Source organism: Panthera leo, chromosome A1, assembly GCF_018350215.1.
Source record: "Panthera leo isolate Ple1 chromosome A1, P.leo_Ple1_pat1.1, whole genome shotgun sequence".
NCBI lineage: Eukaryota > Metazoa > Chordata > Mammalia > Carnivora > Felidae > Panthera > Panthera leo.
This window is the reverse complement of record NC_056679.1, coordinates 131,949,327-131,971,714: the sequence shown is the minus strand read 5'-3', so window position 1 is coordinate 131,971,714 and position 22,388 is coordinate 131,949,327. Positions and strand designations below refer to the sequence as shown.

Sequence of the window (22,388 nt, the reverse complement as noted above, 5' to 3'; positions counted from 1 at the left end):
AGTTGTGGAAACAGCACTGGACTGGCAGCCAGAGGACTTAGGAGTTTGCTGTGTGATTTGGGTAAGCCCTTTTATTGGCTGGCCTTTGGCTCTCTATGTATATGATGGAAAGGTAGGGCTGGATGTGCCTTTCAGGACCAAAACTCTGATGACTGCACAGAAGTATTCACTGTAAACAGACCTCACTCAAGATCAAAGTTTCTGATGCTCATGACATTTCTTAAGGCTAGCCCACTTTCACATTTTAAAAATACTGCAGCATGCTTTAAATAAGCATACTGTGAGACCATTAAAAAAATCAATATAAACTACTTTTGTACATCAAAATAGAGTCTTAAGGATTCTTAACATTTTCACATCTTTTTACATTCTGAGAACTTCTTTATTCTCTTTGTCCTTTCTGGCACTTCAAATTCTTTCATGTAGTTTTTAATATAATTTAGGGATTATCTGTTTTTTGCATGAAAAATTATAAATACTTAAAACCTGTATCTGTACCATCTGCCAGGAGTTTATATGAAGAATTTTGAAAATATAGCCGCTCAAAACTGTCAGCATATTGCATTAATCGTTAAAAAAAAAAATCAACCCAATACCACACAGATTAAACTGTCTAAAGTAAGTTTTAATGCAACACATTCACAGGTTTACACTCTAAAGTTGTGAAGAGATTATCTTTTTCAAATTTGATTAAGTGCTGCAAGATGTGGAAGAAACTCAGCACTCAAATGAATTATATGTTTGATGTCATTTTTGGCAAAACCTCATAAAGTGTCACATAAAAGAAAAACATCTTACTTAAAATAAGGTCTTGACAGCAGTCTGGAATAGTTAACAACTCCACTCCCAAATGAGAATGCTGGTTATAATCAAAATTTTAATGACGATATTAGTTCTCCCCTTGAGACAATCTAAATATCAAAACAAAACAAAACAAAAAATAACGTGCATGCATCCACACACCCCTCACGTCTTCCTTTTTAAAGGGGGAAAATTTGTAATTATTTTAGTTCATGATCTCAATATTGAGTATAATGTTTCCTTGCACATTATGAGGTTTCCGCTACGAGGCAATGTCAATCAGTATGTTTTTGTTGTTCAGTATTAATTCATGAGAGGTATAAATAATGCCCATCAGCAATGGAAGTGGAGTCCCTGGGTGTCAGTGCCCTCACATCTTCTAAACCCTAGAGCTGAAAATGGTGGGAACTTTTTACCTTTCAACTACATTTATAGTCTTTACATCTATCGTCCTCTATATCCTACTCTCTGATATGAGAAAATTAAAAGGAAGAACACCCCTAAAATCAAGTTTTCCATTTAAGAGTTATCAGTCAATTTCACTTGGAAAGTTTTTTAAAAAGCATATTACAAACAAGATTATATTAAAAACAACTATGGAAAACATGATGCCACATGTACACGTGTTTCTGGCATGAAAATAAAAAAAGTCCAGAAAAACAAATATTACACAGTTAACCATGGTTGTCTTTGGCAGAAGTATCATGGGTGATCTTTTTTATCCTTTATGCTTTTCTACATTTCTGATATTTTTGCAAAGGATATGTTACTTATATAAACGGAAGAAATAATATAGCTTTTTAAAAAATTGACAGTTATGGCCAAAGATTAATACTTACTATCAATTAACCTATTTTTATTGGATTAGGAATGGCATCAATATTAGTAACAGGAAGATAAAGTGCAGTTACTAAAAATATAGTTAAAGGCTCTTGTCAAACTTCCTATATTGGAATTACATCTACCAGCAGGCAGAAGTAATGTTCATTTAAAAACTATTTTTTTAAGTTGATTTATTTATTTTGAGAGAGAGAGAGTGTGTGAGCAGATGAGGGGCAGAAAGAGAGGGGGGGAGAGAGAGAGAGAGAATTGTAAGCAGGCTCTGTGCAGTCAGCACAGAACCCGATACGGGGCTCGAACGCATGAACCGTGATGTTATGACCTGAGCCAAAACCAACAGTTGGACGCTTAACTGACTGAGCCACCCAGGTGCCCCAATAGGACAACCCAATTTTTTTCCCCAGTGAGCACTATGCCCAATGTGGGGCTTGAACTCATGACCCCGAGGATCAAGAGTCATATGCTCTACAGATGAGACAGCCAGGTGCTCCTCTCATTTAAAAACTATTTTAAGGGGCACCTGGCTGGTTCAGTCAGTAGGCATGTGAGTCTCCATCTGAGGGTTGTAAGTTTGAGCCTTATGTTGGGTGTAGAGATTACTTAAAAACAAAATCATTAAAACCCCCGCTCATGGGCTGTCTCTCTCTCTCTCTCAAATAAAAAACAAAATAAAATAATTTTAAAAATTTTTAACAAAAAAAACAAGAACAAAAACTATTTTAAGACAGTGAAGGACTGCAAAGAGATAGGCCTGACACAGTGGTTTATAAAAACAGCAGCCAATGAGTCCTAAATAACCATTAGGAAGACTGGTTAAAGTCTATTTTTCATTGCACATAAACATTAAATGTGCCCATAATGTATGATTCTCAAAGTAAGGCTCAACAAGATTTGCTAATGACACGTAGTGAGAAAGTCTGAGATGGACTGTCCAAAAAAGAACAAAGTACTTTATGGACTCTCAAATTAGAGATGATCATCTCTTATTCACTCTACCAAAAGATTAAATTCTTGGTCTAAATGTGAGGGTATGTACATCTTTACATTTACTATATACCTTTAAAAATCTTTACTATTTTTTTTAGAAATTATATTAATGAAAGACATATTATTAAAAATATAGCATGCTTTCTGGCCCATGAAGGTAGTGGCATGTATTTAATACAATTTTATTTGAGAGACTGACTATCCTTGCTACAGAGGGAGTTTTATTTTTTTAGGACTTCTAAGAAATGAAGTATTCGACATAACTAAATATTTCAGAAAAGAGAATCTTATCTCTAATTGATTAAAATGATAATTCTATTTTTTTACCAATTAGGTTGGAATCATTACCCAATTTCTGTCTTACTAAACAATAAGTACCATCTAAACTTTTCTTAATTGAATGACCATCAATAATTTTAATACTGACATGCTCTCAAAGTATAATGAAATACTATTAATAGCAAATCCATAATATTCCATTACTATTAGTTCTTGTGCTTTCTTACTTGCTGTCAAGTGGTCAGCTATCACCTCTTGCAACTGCCAGAAAGAATGTTCCTAGCTGTGCCTTTCTCTCTCACTTTTTTTTTTTTTTTAATTTTGTTTAAGTCCAATAAAATAGTGGGCTAGCAAGACATAGGCCAGCCCCTACCCTGGCTTTTCTTTTGCTTGTTTGCTTGCTTGCTTACTCATTCATTCATTCATTCATTCATTCATTCATTTAATTCTTGAGGTTATACTTCATATACCATAAAATTTCCACTTCTGTTAGTGCCATGTACAAAGTAAGAATAAGTAGAATATTACTGATGGCTGGCCTGAGAGGCTTTCTATGGGTCAACTGCAAATATACTTTTACTCTTCTGTGTAAGTAACATTAAAAGTTGCACACAGGGGATGCCTGGGTGGCTCAGTAGGTTTCAGCGTTAGACTCCTAATTTCGGCTCAGGTCATGATCTCATGTTTGTGAGTTTGAGCCCCACATCAGGCTCCATGCTGACATTGCAGAGCCTGCTTGGGATTCTCTCTCTCTCTCTCTCTCTCTCTCTCTCTCTCTCTCTTTCTCTCTCTCTCTCTCTCTTTCTCTCTGCCCCTCCCCTGCTTGTTCTCTCTCTTTAAGTAAATAAATAAACTTAAAAAAAAACAGAAGCACACAGATTAAGAGTAGACTGTGGGAAAAATAGGTCTGATACTTCTAGCCTCCAAGAAAAGAATGATGATTCAAGTACCTGAAGTAAGTTAACTGCTTTGGAAAAAAGTACCAGTTTGCTTAGGGAGAGGAATGGATTCTGCATGGCATTAGGCACAACACAGAGCTAACATTCCAAAAGCACTTCTGATTTTTATAAAAACCAAGGTTAAGCTAGTTTAACATTCTGTGTTAGATAGATGAAAAGTAGTCAAAAACTATATACTTTTACAACCTATCAAGCCTGAGGGGCCCTAGTCGGACTTAATGCAGTGTTAAAAAGAGAGTCTGACAAAACTTAAAATGGCTCAGTGCAATTTGAGAGGTACAAAACACCCCAGGGATGTGTTCATGAAGAGGCTTTAAAATTCTTTCTTGATTTACAAGCTCAGATTGCCCTTCTTCCTCTAATTTCTGGCACCAGTCAGAAAACAGGTATTGTGTGCTTAGAACTTTGAAAAGAGGATCTGATACCTTATCTCTCAAAAAGTGATTTGAGAATATGTCCTAACCTGTATCTCTATGTGATTGTTTTCAGTTTGGTACTAGTTTTGATATGATAAAACTTAAAGAAACCTGGAAAAGACTTAGAGACATAATTTCATGAAAAGGATTATACAGTTTATTAAAGAACCTGACGGAGCCAACAGAGGAAAGCGACCCTATCTCCAATTAACTATCAATCTTATTCAAAATTGATACAAAACCCCTATGCATAGGCTTGGATGACTCACAGTGGGACTTTAGAGAAACTCCCAGGCTGTAAACAGGATTGTCCTGCAGTACATCTCTTCTGACATTGCTGATGTCTAAAGTCAAATACTACATTCCTTGTTTACCTAACTTGGGGTGTTAGAACCTACTGCAAATTCCGTATTCAACTGAGAATATGATTTAACTATTTTGAATTTTAGAGTCAAATTTCACACTATCAAAACAATTCGAATTATACACTAAAATAATGGTTTTATTCCTCGATGTTCTGTTTCTTTCATTTAGTGAAACCCTTTATACATTATCTGAAGCCTTTAAATATATATAGATGGCAAGTTAATGGTAAAAATTATGAGTTATATTTATGTAATGCTGTTCTTATAATATTGAGGTATAATTATACGTTCTCTGACAATATCCTTGTGACATAAGGAATAGCAGGCTTTGAGCTTTTTTTCTGGGAAGACTGAAGAGACAATGGATGGTCCTATATACATTTTTAATACATAGAGAAGCTTTGTTTTACATTGGTTTAAAACAGATTAATAGGTTGGCTCAATTGTAAGTGTATATTTTCTTACTAGAGCAGAGATGTTAAGAGATTTGGGGGCTATAGATCAATATTCTTGGGGGGACAGCTTTGTTGGGGCATAATTGGCGTATAAAAGAGCTGCACTTGTTGGACATACACACTTTGATGGTTTTGGACATGTGCCTATACCCATGGCACTATCACCACAATTAGGTAACATCAAACAGCAATACATTCAGGATTGTTCAATTGTATGGGGCCTAAAGTATTTACTGATGTAAAGGCAACAAAAGTATTTTATCTTCTGCCATAATGTAATTGAAGGAGTTAATAAGAAGTAAATACTTAATAGTAAAACATTATAAAAACACGAATAGCAGATTTTATCTTTAACTTATATAAAGAGAAATAGATGGGTCTTGATTTTACAGTAACTTGCCGAAGGTGACAGAAGAGACTTAGAAGTACAACCATAGTTAGAATATAAATTCCTGTTTGTCTTATACCAATCTGGCTAAGGATCCAGTCCAAGAAATTGGGTAAAGATTATCAAACCAAAGGAATATTACTCTCTGATTAAAGATTTCCTAAGATGACAAAAGCCCAATAAAGTATCACATCTATTAGAACACCTGGCTAAATGCTAAATAGGATGCCTCCATTCACACAAGAAGGCCAGAACGGGGTAGATTAATGCACAAGCATTAGAACACAAAGCTTTTTTGTTCTGATGTTTTTTTTCACCAAGTGCTTTTAATCTGAGGATAATACACTAAATTCTAAAATGAAGTGGCAATAGTAAACAAGTGTTAGACTCGCCAGATAAATTCAGAAAATCAGGAAATAATACTACTGGATGTTTTACTTAAGAATGTAGTCAAGCTGGGGCGCCTGGGTGGCTCAGTCGGTTAAGCGTCCAACTTCGGCTCAGGTCATGATCTCGTGATCCATGAGTTTGAGCCCCATGTCAGGCTCTGTGCTGACAGCTCAGAGCCTGGAGCCTGTTTCAGATTCTGTGTCTCCCTCTCTCTCTGACCCTCCCCCGTTCATGCTCTCTCTCTGTCTCAAAAATAAATAAACGTTAAAAAAAAAAAGAATATAGTCAAGCTCACACTTAAAACCTTTTTAACAAAGAATAGGATTATAGAAATGTAACTTAGAAAGCATATGAAAGAAATATTTATTTTGAAATTTTGATTTATGTTGTATTTATATATAGCTATATTGATTACAGGCTTTAACTGCAACTAACACAGTATTAAAATTCAAAATTTCCAGGGGCGCCTGGGTGGCTCAGTCGGTTAAGCGGCTGACTTCGGCCCAGGTCATGATCTCGCGGTCCGTGAGTTTGAGCCCCGCGTCGGGCTCTGTGCTGACAGCTCAGAGCCTGGAGCCTGTTTCAGATTCTGTGTCTCCCTCTCTCTGACCCTCCCCTGTTCATGCTTTGTCTCTGTCTCAAAAATAAATAAACGCTAAAAAAAAAAAAAAAAAAAAAAATTCAAAATTTCCATTTGTAGGATTTTGATAGGACAAAATGAAACCAGAAATAGCTATATTTTTCTTCTTAAAATTTAAAATTATTTTTATACACCACTGTACATTTATTAAAGGTCTTCTCATTATTTAATTTACTTCTTACAAGAATCTTGAGGGGTACACAAAACATTTTCTACATGGATTTACGACAAGAGAATAGAGTCACACAGGCTTAAATAACTTCACTGTTAGTAACTAGACTTAAAAGTTTTAATACTTTCCTGTTTATTTTTTGATAAGATATAATATTCTAAAGTATTCTTCTAACCTTTAGTGTTACATATAACAAGCACTTAATATTACTATCAAAAATTACTATTAAAAATAACAAAATTGGAGCTCCTGGCTGGCTCAGTCAGTTCAGCATCTGACTGTTGCTTTTGGCTCAGGTCATGATCTGATGGCTCCTGAGTTTGAGCCCAGTGCACCAGTCTCTGTGCTGCTGGTGTGAAGGCTGCCTGGGATTCTTTCTCTTTCTCTCTCTCTCTCTGCCCCTCCCTCACTTGTGCGTGCATGAGCTCTCTCTCTCTCTCTCTCTCTGTGTCTCTCTCAGAAAATAAATAAAAAACTTAAAAAAAACACCAAAATTAATGTATTTTTAGACTCTCTAAATTAGCAGATGTGGTACATGCATCCAGATGTAAATTTGTTTGGAAGATAGGTCTATATTACACAATAGTTTATACATCAAAATATTCAAAATACTTTTTAATAATGGATTATCTACTTCTAAGTTTGTTGGCAAATTAAATTTCTAGATATAGCATATAATATTCAAAAGACCAAACCATCCAGAGTTGCCATAATACTCAGATAATTTAGTCTTGGATTAAAATAAAGTGTCTTATAAAAGCCAGATACGCAGGGGCTTTTATAATTCAGGGGCATTATACGCACGGATGTGTGGGTGGCTCAGTTAAGCGTCTGACTCTTAATCTTGGTTCAGGTCATGATCTCACGGTTCATGAGGTCAAGCCCCATGTCAGGCTCTGTGCTGATAGTGAGGAGTCTGCTTAGGATTCTGTCTCTTCCTCTCTCGGCCTCTCCCCTGCTCATTCTCTCTCTTTCTCTCAAAATAAAATAAACTTAAAAAAAAAAAAAAAAGCCAGATATGCAGCCATATAGCCCAATCAAGAAATCTTTCTTGAATTGGTTCAGACGATGTATGAAGTTATAGAGCCAAGGTTAAATATCACTTTCAACTTCTTTTCATGTGATGATCTTACTATGAAAATGCTTATGAGAACTTTTGGATCTGTTCCCAGAGTTTATATAGTTCTAACCATGGAATATCTTTCACCTGGGAAGATAGGCTAAGTTCTGACATATATTCAGGGAGGCTTAAAATTCACAAATCTTCCATAATAAATTAAAAGAATTTTTTTTAATGTTTAATTTACTTTTGAGAAAGAGAGAGCACGAGCGAGGAAGGGCAGGGAAGAGACACAGAATATGAAGCAGGCTCCAAGCTCTGAGCTGTCAGCACAGAGCCTGATGTGGGGCCCGAACCCACGAACCGTGAGGTCATGACCTGAGACAAAATTGGACGCTTAACTGACTGAGCCACCAGGCGCCTCTGTAATAAACATTTTTCTAACATTATACATACTAGTCAATTTAAAAAGATCAAGTAAGTTTAGAGGAAATACAATTCCAAGAAAAAGGTAATTTATAACGCATCACAGATAGGGGCTAAAAGCAAATTTTGTTCAGCATTTTAACAAGATGATGATAATACAAAATTGCTCCTAATAGCATTCTAAAATTATTAGAATCAAAATAAAAAGACTGACTTAGTGCCTAGATCTTGGTTTCTAAATACAATGGAAAACAAGAATTCCCTGAAGTGGTTGATTCCAGGCCTGGAGAAGGGAAACCACAAGATCAATTTGGGCTTCTAGTGCTAGAAAGTAAAAATGTTCTCAAAGTGGGAGCCAGTTGAAAAGACACAGGAGCCAACCTGAAAGAACTACTAATGACCAATTCTGGTACTATCTGAACAACAAAATAAATCATGATAGTTTGGGATTATAACACATAGAATAAAATAAATGTTCACAAGTTCATATTGATATAAATAAGTGAATAATGATATAAATAAGTAATAGAGAAAGAGAGCGAGAGAGACTCTTTCTTAAAGAATTCCAAGTAATAAAAGTAGTAAGAAAAAGGAAAATAAAAAGTTACCATTAGAACACCACAGTAAATAACTGTTGCCTATAGGCAAGATCCACCAATGGATACTAAAATTAGCGGAGGTAAGCTTGAAAAGAAACAGAATAGTCTCACAGTATCTCCCCCCAAATACTTAAAATCTCAAAGGGAAAGAGTAACTTTAGAGTGTAGCAACTCAACAGACACCACTTTAAATTAGTCATCGAGGCAGTATTACCAGTAAAAAGACAACAGACAACTTTATAATGCACTGGGAAGGACATATCATTTCTGTGGCAATCTTGCCAAAAAAAAAAAAAAAAAAAAAAAAAGCATAACCTTAATCTAATCACAAGACAACATCAGACAAACTCAAATGAGACATTCCCCAAAATATCTAACTAGGACTCCTCAAAGTGTCAAAGACATGAAAGATAAGAAAAAATTGAGGAACTGTCATAGATCAGAGGATACTAAGGAGGAACATGATGACTCAATACAGTATGGAATTTCTGGATGGAAAAACAGAAGAGAAAAACAATGGTAGTGGGAAAATGGGTGAAATTCTTATCAGGTCTGTAGTTAGTTAACAGTCATGTATTAACATCAATTGCTTGGTTTTCACCATTGTACTATGGTTATATAAGACCTTCATGTTAAAGGTATATGGGAATTCTGTATTTGCAACTTATCTGGAAGTCTAAAATTATTTCAAAACAAAGCAATCAAAAATAAATAAAATGACCCATTTTTTGTAGAAGCTAATTTTAAATGATATTCAGATTTAAGGAAACTCCAGGATATTTCTAGAAGATATAAGGAAAATTAAATTGAGAAAAGTAATTCCTAATATAATTCTCTAATTATGGCATAACAAAATGGTTTTATATGGCTTTCTCATCAACAGACTGAAATAAGCTCTAGAAGAAATCTTCTCTTTTGTGTTAAGAAATCATTCTAAGACTCAAACGTTTCTTTAATTGTATTTAATATTTTAAAGGCAGATAAATAATTTAAAACAGCACTACTTATATTTAATATAAGCCTTAACTATAAAGCACTATTGCAGTAATTATCTATTTCCAATTCTCTCACTCTGACTAGATCATGAACTATAAAGGTAAGAACCTCCATCCATTGCCAACTTCATACCCCTAGTCCTGCATGGTTCTTGAGGAATGGGAGTACTAATAATTATTTGCTCAAAAATGAATTAAAATTTAAGTAAAAGATCTTTCTAGTTGAAAGGAATTACTCTCATATATTTAAAATGCTTTTAATTATAAGGAACAATACTCTGAGAAAATTATGTCTAAACTTAAAAAATAGGGGTGCCTGGGTGGCTCAGTCAGTTGAGCGCCCGACTTCAGCTCAGGTCATGATCTCACAGTTCGTGAGTTCGAGCCTTGCGTCGGGCTCTGTGCTGACAGCTCAGAGCCTGGAGCCTGCTTCGGATTCTGCGTCTCCTTCTCTCTCTGCTCCTTCCCCACTCATGCTCTGTCTCTCTCTGTCTCTCAAAAAAAAAATGAATAAACATTAAAAAAAAAAAATTAAGCTTAAAAATAAAATAACCTTCACTGTATTTCTTTCAAGTCGCAGTATTGCCAATATACCTTGTTTCTGTTCAGGGTTATACTTTATCTACATGACCTGGTCACACATAAGTTTATCTTTTCTTTTCTTTTCTTTTTAATTTTTTTTAATGTTTATTTTTTTGAGAGAGAGACAGAGTGTGAGCAGGGGAGGGGCAGAGAGAGAGGTAGATGAAGATTTCCAAGCAGGCTCTAGGCTCTGAGCTGTCAGCACAGAGCCTGATGTGGGGTTCAAACTCATAAACTGCGAGCTCATGACCTGAGCTGAAGTCGGATGCTTAACCTACTGAGCCACCCAGGTGCCCCTTTCCTTTCTTTTAAATAGAGCTTATAATTTGTGTCATCATGGGGAGTTAATTTTTTAATAGTTTCATTCAAATATATTTTGGTGACTTTGAATTCTTCATTAAGTACCTGCCTTTACTATAACAGTCATTGGGGGATATGGTGCAAATAATCTAAGAACTATGTCCTTTAGATAGTTATGTGGTTATTACCTGTGCTACTTAAAATAAATACTAATGCTGAAGTGCCTGGGTGGCTCAGTTGGTCAAGCATCCAATTCTTGATTTTGGCTCAAATCATGATCTCACAGTTCATGAGATTGAGCCCTGTGTTGGGCTCTATGCTGACATCATGGAGCCTGCTTGGGATTCTCCCTCTCTCCCTCCCTCCCTCTCTCTCTCTCTCTCTCTCTCTCTCCCTGCCTCTCCCTCTCCCTCTCACCCCTTGCACCTACCCCACTTGTGCTCTCTCTCTCAAAGTAAATAAACTTAAAATAAAGCCCTAATAGCTTCATAAAAATCATAGTAAAATTAAGAATATATTTAACCTATATAAATAGAAGGGTATTATTTTGATTAATTTTTTATCAGCTTTATTGATAGTTTAGATTTTCAGTATCTTAACAAAAACAAACAAAAAACAAGAGTTTATATTTCATACTATTCAAACCAATGCACAAATATTTACACAAGTCCCAAATATAGGGCCTAAATGCTTTTTAAAAATGTTTTAAAGGGTATGCAATATAAGAAATGAACATTCCATTCTTGTGCACTCCTAGACATGTGTTATGGCAACATTTAAGTTTTGCCTGAGGACAAGTCTCTTAGTTTTCATTAAGCTTCTTAGAATACCAGTTATGATCATGTTTGACTGAATTTACTTCGTAGACAAAATCCTAAATGGAAATTTATTTTATTGGCTAACTGTCTAAGTATTAAAAAAAAAAAAAAAAAAAAAAAGCAAAACTTAGAAAGGAGGGAGGAGGGAAAGAGGAGAAAAGGAAGGAAGGGGAGATGGAGGGAAGAGGGTAATGTTGTACAAGTGAAAATAAAAACCTGATAAATATCCTTACCTTCACTTTTTTTTTCTGCTTGTTTTGTTGCATTTTCTACTTTTTTTTGTTTTGCTGCTAACAGTTCCCGCTTTAACTGTCTTGCTTCTTTTCGGAGCTCGTCACTGTAAAGCAAAAACAGTTATATAAAGTACATAATACACGGAAATAAAAAATTGTTTAGCAAAAACAGGCATATTGTTTTTTACATACACTAAATCCCTAAAAAAACACAAAAAAATAATCTAATTCATTTTGTTTCTTACCTGTGTATTGTGCTATGGAAACAGAGCTATCGAGTATTTTAGAAGCTGTCATTTTTTAGAATAGCAATATAATATGAATTACCTATAAAATATACTCCCTATCAAGTATGTTAAACAGAAATAGATAAATGATAAATATCCCACTATTCTAATTCACTTGCCAGTTTAGCATTCTAGTTCCAGTTTAATAATTCATGAAGATCCTGAATCAAAACAAAATTTTAATATAAATTCTACTTACTAAACTTGCACATACACAAAAAGATGTGGCTTTAAAACTTGGTGAATTCCTCAACTGGCACCAGTAGCTACCATTTATTAAGCAATTACATGCTAGGTGCGGTGCTAAAATGTTTTTAAACTCAGTTTTTTAAACTCAATTAATTTTTAACCCACTTAATACCATAATTTGGCAAAAAATTTCCTCTTCTGTGAAACCTACAAGGCTGAGGTATTCTGATGATTAGTACAATCATGTATTAAAGGTAAACTGGGATATAAATATTGACTTCACTACAAGTCACTAGGTGGCTAGCTTCTACAAAGCCAGTTTTAGGACATATTCAAATTCATGTGCTTATAAAAAATTAATTACCCATGACATGAACACTTAGGGTCACTAGTGGCCAGTCAAACTTTGAATGTCAGGCATCTACTCTATTTCAGTAAAAGCTAGAGTGGATAACAGACACTCAAAGAACCACTGTAAACCCAAGTAGGCAACAAGTCTAGAAAAGGTCTCCAAAGACACCCAAGCCACAGTTTACCAGGATCTTAAATCTAAATACTTCCATACTGATTCAAACTTTGTGCTTCTTCCTGGTCCCCAAATCTCATACTTTATTTTTCTTTTAAAGCATGTCATATATTAGTTACCAAAGTAATAGGTCGTACAATGTGCACAACTCAATTCTTACTACCTCTTTTCTACATCAAACACAAATGGCTATAATTTGTATCTGCTTGGCCTCCAAGATCCTGAATTCTGAAAATTCCTTCTAATTAAAATCTACTACCTACTTGGGGTGCTTAGGTGGCTTGGTCGGTTAAACGTCCAAATTCAGCTCAGGTCATGATCTCAAATTTCCTGAGTTCGAGCCCCGTGTCAGGCTCTGTGCTGACAGCTCAGAGCCTGGAGCCTGCTTTGGATTCTATGTCTCCCTCTCTCTGTCTGCCCCTTCCCTGCTCTCTCTCTCAAAACAAACAAACAAACATTAAAAAAAATTTTTTTAAATCTACTACCTACTTCCTCAGTTTTTCATTGCTATTGAACCTGTTCTCACTCAATATAATAATGAAAGCCAGCTTCTTCATAGTTCATGATCTGTCAGCCCTATTCTAACCCAACTGGCTCTCTATCCATTCTAGATGATACGGTCAGCTATTTCACTAATGTCCTCACCAGCACCTTTAATTTTCTTGACTTGTTTGTCCTTATGAATATGTGATAATTACCTAGAAGACCTTGTTCACAACATGTTCCTAGAGACAAACCTCCAGAGAATGTTATTTTGTTAGATGTGAGATGTTGCCTGGGAATTTGTCCTTGTAACAAGTTCTGGTTGATTCCAATACGCATTCAGGTTTGGGACCCAGTGCGTTAGGACTGCCATATAGCAATTATCTTCTCTTCTTTACAACTCCAAGCACTCCTACTTTACTAATCCTTTCATTCAGCCAACAAACATACTCAAATTTCCCTGGACTCTGCTCCAATCAAGTGATGATTATCTTTACCACTGGACTCTTGGCCTGAAAGAACAGTTTATATATAGAGTCTACTTTCTCAGCCTCAAACTTCTTAATCTCTTGCAATCTATCCTTCTTATACTCTATTGAAACTGCTTCTGTATCAACCAAATTCAATGGTCTTTTCTCAGTCTTCCTTTTCCTATTTGGCTTCTCTATCATTCAATATTAACCACTCCTTCCTTCTTGAAATTCTATCCTAATCAGACTATGTACTATTTTAGAGTATTGATTCTCCAATCCTTATTCTAATTACTCTTTCTTTTCTCAATCTATAATTCTTGGTATTTTTCCCATTTCTGTACCTTGTACAATGGCATTTTGTCTAATCTCATAACATTTGTCTAATCTCATAACATCAGATATCACTTTCATATAGGTTATTTCCAAATCTAGATGTTTTGCTCTGAATGTTTGGTCCTGCATTTTTAACTGTTATAAACCTTCCTGTACATTAGTACTGTCCAACAGAAATATAAGGTAAGACACATATGCAATTAAGTATCCTAGCTGCCACATTAAAGAAATAGCAAAAGGAAACAGGTTAAATTAACAACTTGTTTTAACTCATTAACTTAGTATGTCCACAATATTATTATGTCAACATGCAACCAATATAAAAATATTAATACTGTATTTACTTTTTTTTTTTTTGGTACTAAATGTTCTAAATCTGGTGTGTATTTTATACTTACAGCACACCTCAGTTTAAACTAGCCACATTTCAAGGGCCCAGATCTAGATGGATAGTGGAGGCGAGATGCTGCAATGTTCAGACTTGAAGTCATCTCCTCCCTGCGCAAATCTGTTCCTTTTCATGAAATCCCTGTTTGAATGTGGAACTATTTTCCTCCTAATGACCAGACTTTAAACTTCCTCTGGGACTGTTCCCCCGCCCTTTCACTGAATCACTGTCGGAGTATGTCATTTTCCAATCTCTCTCACGTATAATACTCCTCTTGACTCTCAACATCAATGCCCAGTTTAGGCTCTCATTATGTATTTCTCAGATAAATTACTTCCTATTTCTTGAAGTTATATGAGCACAGGGAATAGCAACCACATCTTTACTCCATCCACTAAATACCATCTTTTATTATACTAATTAAAAAAATTTTTAATTTGGTAAGTAATACAGAAATTTAGATGATGTTTTCTGAATACTAAGGTCTTTGAGGGGAAGATTATTTTGAAAGTTGAAGAGGAAATGCTGCATGATGGCTAAACAAACTAGTTATGAGAGTCATTTGAAGTATGCGAAGAATGAGGCAATGACAGTATATACTGTTGCAGAGGTAGTAATGCACAGTTATTGAAAGGATTAACTTTGAATTCAGAAAGTCTTGATTTAAAAGCTAACTCTAACACTTATTATCTGAGTGGCCTCAGAACAATTATTTAACTTCTGTGAGACTCAGTTTCCTCAACTATGAAATGGGGGTAAGATATTTAAAATATTGGACAGACAATACATGTTCAACAAATGGTAGCTATTATTATTTAGATCATGTTAAAATAGCATTACAGTTAAGGGTTGTTTGCGATGTAGGAATATTTCTTTACTATGTTATTTACTACAAATAAATGCTACCTCTACTACATATGGAGATCAACTCTTCATAATTTTTATAAAGGGCAATGAATGCATAATGCCAGCTTCTAAAAATCTATCCTTAAATAGTCAAAGACTTAGATGCACTGTTTAAGTAGCCATAATAACAGCTAGTGGCACCACGGTGGCTCAGTTAGTTAAGTGTCCAACTTCGGCTCAGGTCATGATCTCACAGTTTGTGAGTTCGAGCCCTACGTCAGGTTCTATGCTGACAGCTCAGAGCCTGGAACCTGCTTTGGATTCTGTGTCTCCCTGTTTCTCTGCCCCTCCCTTGATCGTGCTCTGTCTCTCTCTCTGTCTCTCAAAAATAAACATTTAAAAATTTTTTTAAAAACTTCAATAACATATAAAGTGAATAATGAATAAAAACTAAAAAAAGACAAAGTAAGATAGAGAAGGGAAGTTCTATAAGATTATTAAAAATTGGTTCATTATACTAAATTTTTCAAGTGATTCAGAATTTACAACATTGTTAAAATCTTTCAGACTATTCAAATAACACTATCTGTTGGTACTTGAGGAATCCATAACTCTTAGAATGAAGTGCAAGTTTTTAAACTAGTCTTTAGGTCACAGTCTGTATATTGTCTAGAATATAATCTTATCCATTGGTGCTAGAATATCTTTAAACTGTTAAAATGAGAACAAAAGTTGTAAGCCTGGAGTTTATGTCACCTGAACACTGCTAAACTATGGGCTTGCTTTAGAGTCCAGGCAGTATCTTTATGCCTTCAGAGCCTAGTTTCTGCTTGTATGGTAAAACAAATGGCTTCTGTAAGCTACTATTAACTCTGAGCTAATTGACTTTTTTCTCTAATAGGTATGTTTCTAATCTGAATTCATTTGAATTTTAATATGGTTTATATTTTATGGTTTATATTATATTTTATTTTTGATAGGGAAAGAGTGTGACTGGGGGGAGGACAGAGAGAGAGAGGGACAGAGGATCCAAAACAGGCTCTGCACCGACAGCAGGGAGTCCAATGTGGGGCTTGAACTCATGAACTGTGAGACCATGACCTGAAGTGAAGTCAGATGCTCAACTGACTGAGCCACCCAGGTGCCCTGGAAAAGAGAATGTCTTTAAAACAAATCATCCCAATAAAATATAGCAGCCTAGAAATTATAGTAGCCTTTGTATATTTAGTAATAGCAAAGAAAGTACTAATTTCTTCAACAATTTCTGGAGCATCTAATATTTGTACGGTACCATTCTGAGTGATGGCACAGAAATCAAAGTGAATAAGGAGGGAAAGGAACCTAGTTAGCCAGATTCTTTAAACCAGTCACCTCCCTAGTTACCACTTAATCTCCTCAAGAACCTGTGATATAGGCATTTTACAGAAAGAAGTCTGAGGCTTGTGGAGATTAAATACTTAGCCTGAAGTCACACAGTCTATCAGTCACTGATAGAGGTAAAAACTAAAAATGGGATTGGCCATATTCTTTACATTATGGTACACTAATACCTTGAGAAAATCTCCAAGGAGCCTAAATTCCAATGAGGGACATAAATCTCGTACATGAATAAATAATAACAGTACATAGTTGTTTGTTTTTTCTTTTAATATTTATTTCTGAGACAGAGAGAGACAGAGCATGAGCGGGGGAGGGGCAGAGAGAGAGAGAGAAAGGGAGACACAGAATCCGAAGCAGGCTCCAGGCTCTGAACTGTCAGCACAGAGCCCGACGCAGGGCTCGAACTCACAAATCGTGAGATCATGACCTGAGCTGAAGTCGGATGCTTAACCAACTGAGCCACCCAGGCTCACCCAGTTAACATGGTTAATTGCCATGACAAAGAAATGACTGAAGCATTTTTCAACTCAGAGAGGGAAACATTACAGCAGGCTAAATAAGGGATGGCTTTACAGAGGAGGCATCTGATTTGGGCCCAGAGAGATGAATAGGAGTTACCCATGTGGAGGTACAGTGAAGAGGCAGGTACTTAAGTAGTGTGTTTAAATGAAAACAGGGAGGTGGTGAAACACAGGGTGTATGCTAAAACATTAGGCTATAGAATAAATGATTTAAGGGGCTGGGGGCTAGTAACAAAAGATAGGGCTAGGAAGAGAATCTGCGACAGTCTAAATGCCAAGCATTCATGAGTGACCAGATGGGAATATTTTCCTTGAGTTTCTCTACAGCTTTGAGCTTCCTTTTTTTTCTTTTTTTTTTTTTTTTATAACCAATTTCTCAACTGTTCTTGTTGCTTCACTTTACCTGCTTTCCACCTATTTTAATACTTTACTAGTAACCATGCACTACTAAACTGCTGTCTTAGAAAAAGTAACTTATGACCTCCTAATAAAAAATTTCCACAGCTTCCCATTGGATGCTAACTTAGACCTTCAGTAGAATCTCACTTTGTTGACCACCTTACCTCTGACCTTTTGGAATCTCAGACATAGTGTCATGCCAGATCTCCTCCTACCTTACTAATATTCTGTCTCTATTTCCACTGGCTTTTACTCTTCCACGTCCTGCTTCTCAAATGTAGGGGCTTCTCAGTAGCTTAGTCTCAACCCTCTTTCTTTTTCTCTTTTCTTTAGAAATCTCATCCACATTCAGGACTTCAATACCATCTATCTTAATGCATTCAGTGCATAAAATCAAGATTGTTAGCCTGATGCTTTTTACATATTTCCACTTTCAAGCTTAAATCGTATTTCTAACTGCCAGATGGATACTTGCATTTGATATTCCACAAATACATCAGATTTACCATTTTAAAAGTCAGACTGATCATTTTGGTTTCTCAAAAAACACCACCTTATTTCTGTCTTTCCTGTTTTTGAGCCACCAAAATGCTGGTTGTCAGGCCTACCTGCTAGTATTTCTCCTGTATCTTCTAAGCTGATTAGTAGTCACATCCTTCTTTTACAAAGTCTCTTCTTTTCTGTGGTCAGGGACAGGTGTTTGGATTTTCACAACTGCACTCACAACAGTCCTCCTACCTGGTCTCTGTGCCTCTGGTTTGGCCATTCTTCCATTCATTTAGCACACTTATGCCAAACCTACAATTCTACTCCCCTGATCTTCATAATTCCCTAAATCCTACTGAATTGTGCACTAAGTTTCTTTCTCAAGCATGTGAATCCTCCCAAAAGCTACCTTCAAACTACTATTTCAACCTTATCTCTCACATATCCTCTACAGTTACTCTAAATTTTAGCCAGAAACATACTAGTCAAAATTACGTTGGCAAACTTTAAGATTCAGCACATGTACCCCTTTGTTCCTGCTCTTTCCGTGACCTAAAATGGTCTTTCTTCCCTATCTCTGTCTACTCAAATCTTCCTCAGCTTTCAACACTTCATAGAAAAAGTGGACTTGATCACAGCATTGGGGCAAGGTTGTCAACCTCACTGAGCCTTGGTTTTCTCTCATCTATAAATTGTGGCTATATTCAGCATATGTATTATAACAAGACTAGTGCAAAGATTAAGGATGAGCACGAGTAAAAGCACTATCAGCTGCTTAGAAGGCAGGGTTTTTTAATGACAAAATAATCCAAAAAACTCATAACTATCAAATTACATAAGCAATTTAAATAATTAAATAATCAATAATTTTAAGTAAAATTTGATGGTAAAATGATACTAAGTGCTATGCTATTAAAGGTATCTACTCTAATGTGATTGATGGGTTTTTTTCTTTTTATTTTTTTAAAGTTTATTTATATTTTGAGAGAGAGAGAGAGAGAGAGAGAGAGAGAGAACGCACACACAAGCAAGCAGGGGAGGGACAGAGAGAGAGAGAGAGAGAGAGAGAGAGAGAGAGAACGCACACACAAGCAAGCAGGGGAGGGGCAGAGAGAGAAGCCCAAGCAGGCTCCACACTGGCAATGCAGAGCCAGACGTAGGGCTTGAACCCATGAACTGTGAGATCACGACCTGAGCCAAAACCAAGAGTCAGACACTTACCCCAGGTGCCCAGGTTTGTTCTTTTTAAAACTAATGTCCATTCCAAAGAGTAAACAAAAAAACACTTCAGTAAAAACAGAGACATGTTTATCAGAAGACCTAGACCCAACATCATTATATGGCCACAAGAAAGCATCCTTCTTTGCCTCACTTTTATCATCACCCAGTACATTCTGAGAAAGGTGTAAATTCATATTTCTGAAGTGCATAGTCGTAATTATAGTATAAGTGTAAAAAATGATAATATTATACAGATAGTCTTGTTTCAACTTCTTTGTATTAAGGATCTTGACACCCATTATTTAAGGAAATAGTGAGATGCCAAACAGTCATCTTTGTCATAGATACAAAAAGTTGAAGTATAGAGACACTAAGAGATTTTTTTCAATATTGCCCAAGTCAGTAATGGAACTGTAAACATGACACAGGCTTCTGATTCCTTATGTGGGATCTCACTTAGTTTGCTAACTATTCACTGGGTGAAAAGTACATTTAGATTGAATACCTTATTTTTTGGCCAAACATTTTTTTTTATACAACAGAAGACACTATGAATAAGTAACTACACAGGAAAGTTTTTATAACTATAGTATGCTTAAATTTTTATCAGACTGCTTATATTACTTTATATAAGTAGTTAAAAATCTTTCATTTTTATTTTATTTATTTTTTTAATGTTTATTTATTTTTGAGAGAGAGAGAAAGACAGAGAGACAGAGAGAGACAGACAGAAGCAGAGAGAGGGAGACACAGAATCTGTAGCAGGCTCCAGGCTCTGAGCTGTCAGCACGGAGCCCAATGTGGGGCTCGAACTCACAAACCGCAAGATCATGACCTGAGTCAAAGTCAGACGCTTAACTGACTGAGCCTCCCAGGGGCCCCGAAAATCTTGCTTTTTTAAAATTGTGCAGCTTTTAAACTTGAGATTGAAGATTTAAAATGGCAAAGAACAATTATCTTGCATAATTTTCAGTCAGTTTTTATTTTTTCCCAGATGCTTTTCTCATTTTCTCCAGTTTCCAGGAAGGTGCCTTAGGAAAATTTTGAATTATATCTGTTCTTTTTTCTTATGGCATGAGAAATATTATCTTAATATTAGGGTGATGAACTCAAACACTGACCTTTTCTAACATTCACCTTCAAAAAAAAAAAAAAAAGGTAAGGTTATTAAGACCTGTTTGACATGCTTTTGAAAAGAACTTTAGTCTACAAAAATGAAGTGGACAGTAAATGAATTTGTTTAGAGACCTTATTAAGCAAGCTGACAGCTAAACATATGTCCACTACAGATGACTGTTTCTTGGACCAGACATGTAGTACTTGCAGTTAGCTTAAGCCTGCTATTTCCCAACATCTGATAAGAATTCATAACACATGGAAATGATTGCAAAGCAAACAGTACACCCTTCATGGTTTTTAGCCTGCTGCTTTAATCACAAAGATACTGAATCTGTTTGTAATGAAACAACAGCTTGGCTGTTGATGAAATCATAAAATAGCCATAATAGAAGCCTGTCACAGGTATTAAAACTATAAGTGTATGGCGTGAGTTTTACATTTATGGTATCATCAGCAGGAACAGGGATGGAGGTTTACCATGTATCGGAATGTATACTATGTTGTAGTTTATACATGAATTTTGAAAATATATAGATATATCCAGGAAATATCTAACCAAATTAAATAAGGGAAACTTGTTGTATCTTTAAAGCTCTGCTTTACCTATTACTAGCAGGATGGCCTTAGACAACTAAGTTAAGCAATCTAAGTCTCAGTTTCTGCATCTCAAAAGGTGAAAAGCAGTAAGGTTGTAAGAAATGAATACAATTCCATGGAAATTGCTTACCATACTTAACATGACGCTGGGCCTAGAGTGTGTACTCAACATTGGTTTGCTTCTATTATTATTTATCTCACCCCCGCCACCGACACTATTTCTACTTTTACTATTTACAGAATCAATTACTGACAAAATGAGACCTCAGGCTAACTAAAGAGATTAAAACGGCATATCCTTTTCTCAAGAATGCACAGATTTCAAAAACTTACTGATAAGTTTTTATGTCTGATGCACTGTTTGGATTAAATACCATATGCTACAAAAATGAAAAATGTAGCAGTTTCAAAACACTAAAAATTACAAAACTCACATATCTTAATTCTGGTCACTGAACACTTGGAACTGAATTGCTTATTTTCTTTCATTGTAATCTAGTTGAGAAGGTAAAGAATAAACAAGTCAACTTAGAAACGGATATACACTTACAAGTTCTATGAGGGAGGCTAATGGAGAACCTGCCGTATTTCAGCCTAAATGATCTTAGAAGATATCTATCAAAAGACAGGTTTGGGGTGCCTAACTGGCTCAGTCAGTTATGCATCTGACTTTTGATTTCGGCTCAGGTCATGATCTTGTACTCTGTGGGTCCAAGCCCTGCATCAGGCTCTTTGCTGGCAGTGTGGAGCTTGCTTGGGATTCTCTCTCTCTCTCCCTCTCTCTCTGCCCCTCCCCTACTCACACACTCTCTCTCTTTCTCATAATAAATAAATAAATAAATAAATATTTAAAAAAAGATAAGGTTTAATCTGAGAGATAATGTTCTACATGTCCTTCATAATCTGTTGGACCAATACGTAGGAATAGAAAGACTCCAATTTGGAAAAAAGGAGGAGTCTAAATGCACCTGCACATAGCCTTAAGACTTAAAATTTTACTCATTTCATATGAAGGATCACATTTATTTCTACATAAAAAGTTTAGACATCTGATGTAGGTTGCCATTAATCTTTGTAAGATCTCTCTCAAATTTTAGAAAATTTTGTTCTTTTCCAAATCAGACTAAACAATGAATCCTGCACAAAATGATAAAATGTCCGCACTGGTAGGTGATATTGTTATTCTGTCTAAACACCATGTAAGAAGTTCAGAATCAAACATGTTATTTTATAGCGAGACCTTGGCTTAGCCAATATTTCATAGAAGTGGAGTAAATTTGTTGTGGCAGAAATTCGATCTTTAGCCATATGTCTATTCCCCACTCCAACTTTACGAATGATATTAACTGAATATGAAAAACATGAGATTTCCATTTCCAGTAAGGCTTCATACAAGGTAATCTGAAAATTCTCTTGCAATCAAATACCAAGAAGA

General features: G+C 35.6%; 1 protein-coding gene across 2 annotated transcripts in view; it reads right to left on the bottom strand.

Moving 5' to 3' along the window:
- Nucleotides 1-22,388, bottom strand: part of CWC27 (CWC27 spliceosome associated cyclophilin) — a 194,722-nt gene that overhangs the window by 89,983 nt on the left and 82,351 nt on the right. The window contains exons 11-12 of one of the 2 annotated variants that reach the window (XM_042940192.1): nucleotides 11,706-11,809; nucleotides 547-911 (exon numbers count right to left, since the gene is read on the bottom strand). In XM_042940192.1, coding sequence (XP_042796126.1) covers nucleotides 832-911; nucleotides 11,706-11,809 — 184 coding nt within the window. In that variant the 3' untranslated portion in view covers nucleotides 547-831. Of the gene's footprint in view, nucleotides 1-546; nucleotides 912-11,705; nucleotides 11,810-22,388 lie in introns of those variants that run through there. The other variant, XM_042940181.1, reaches the window with a different exon arrangement.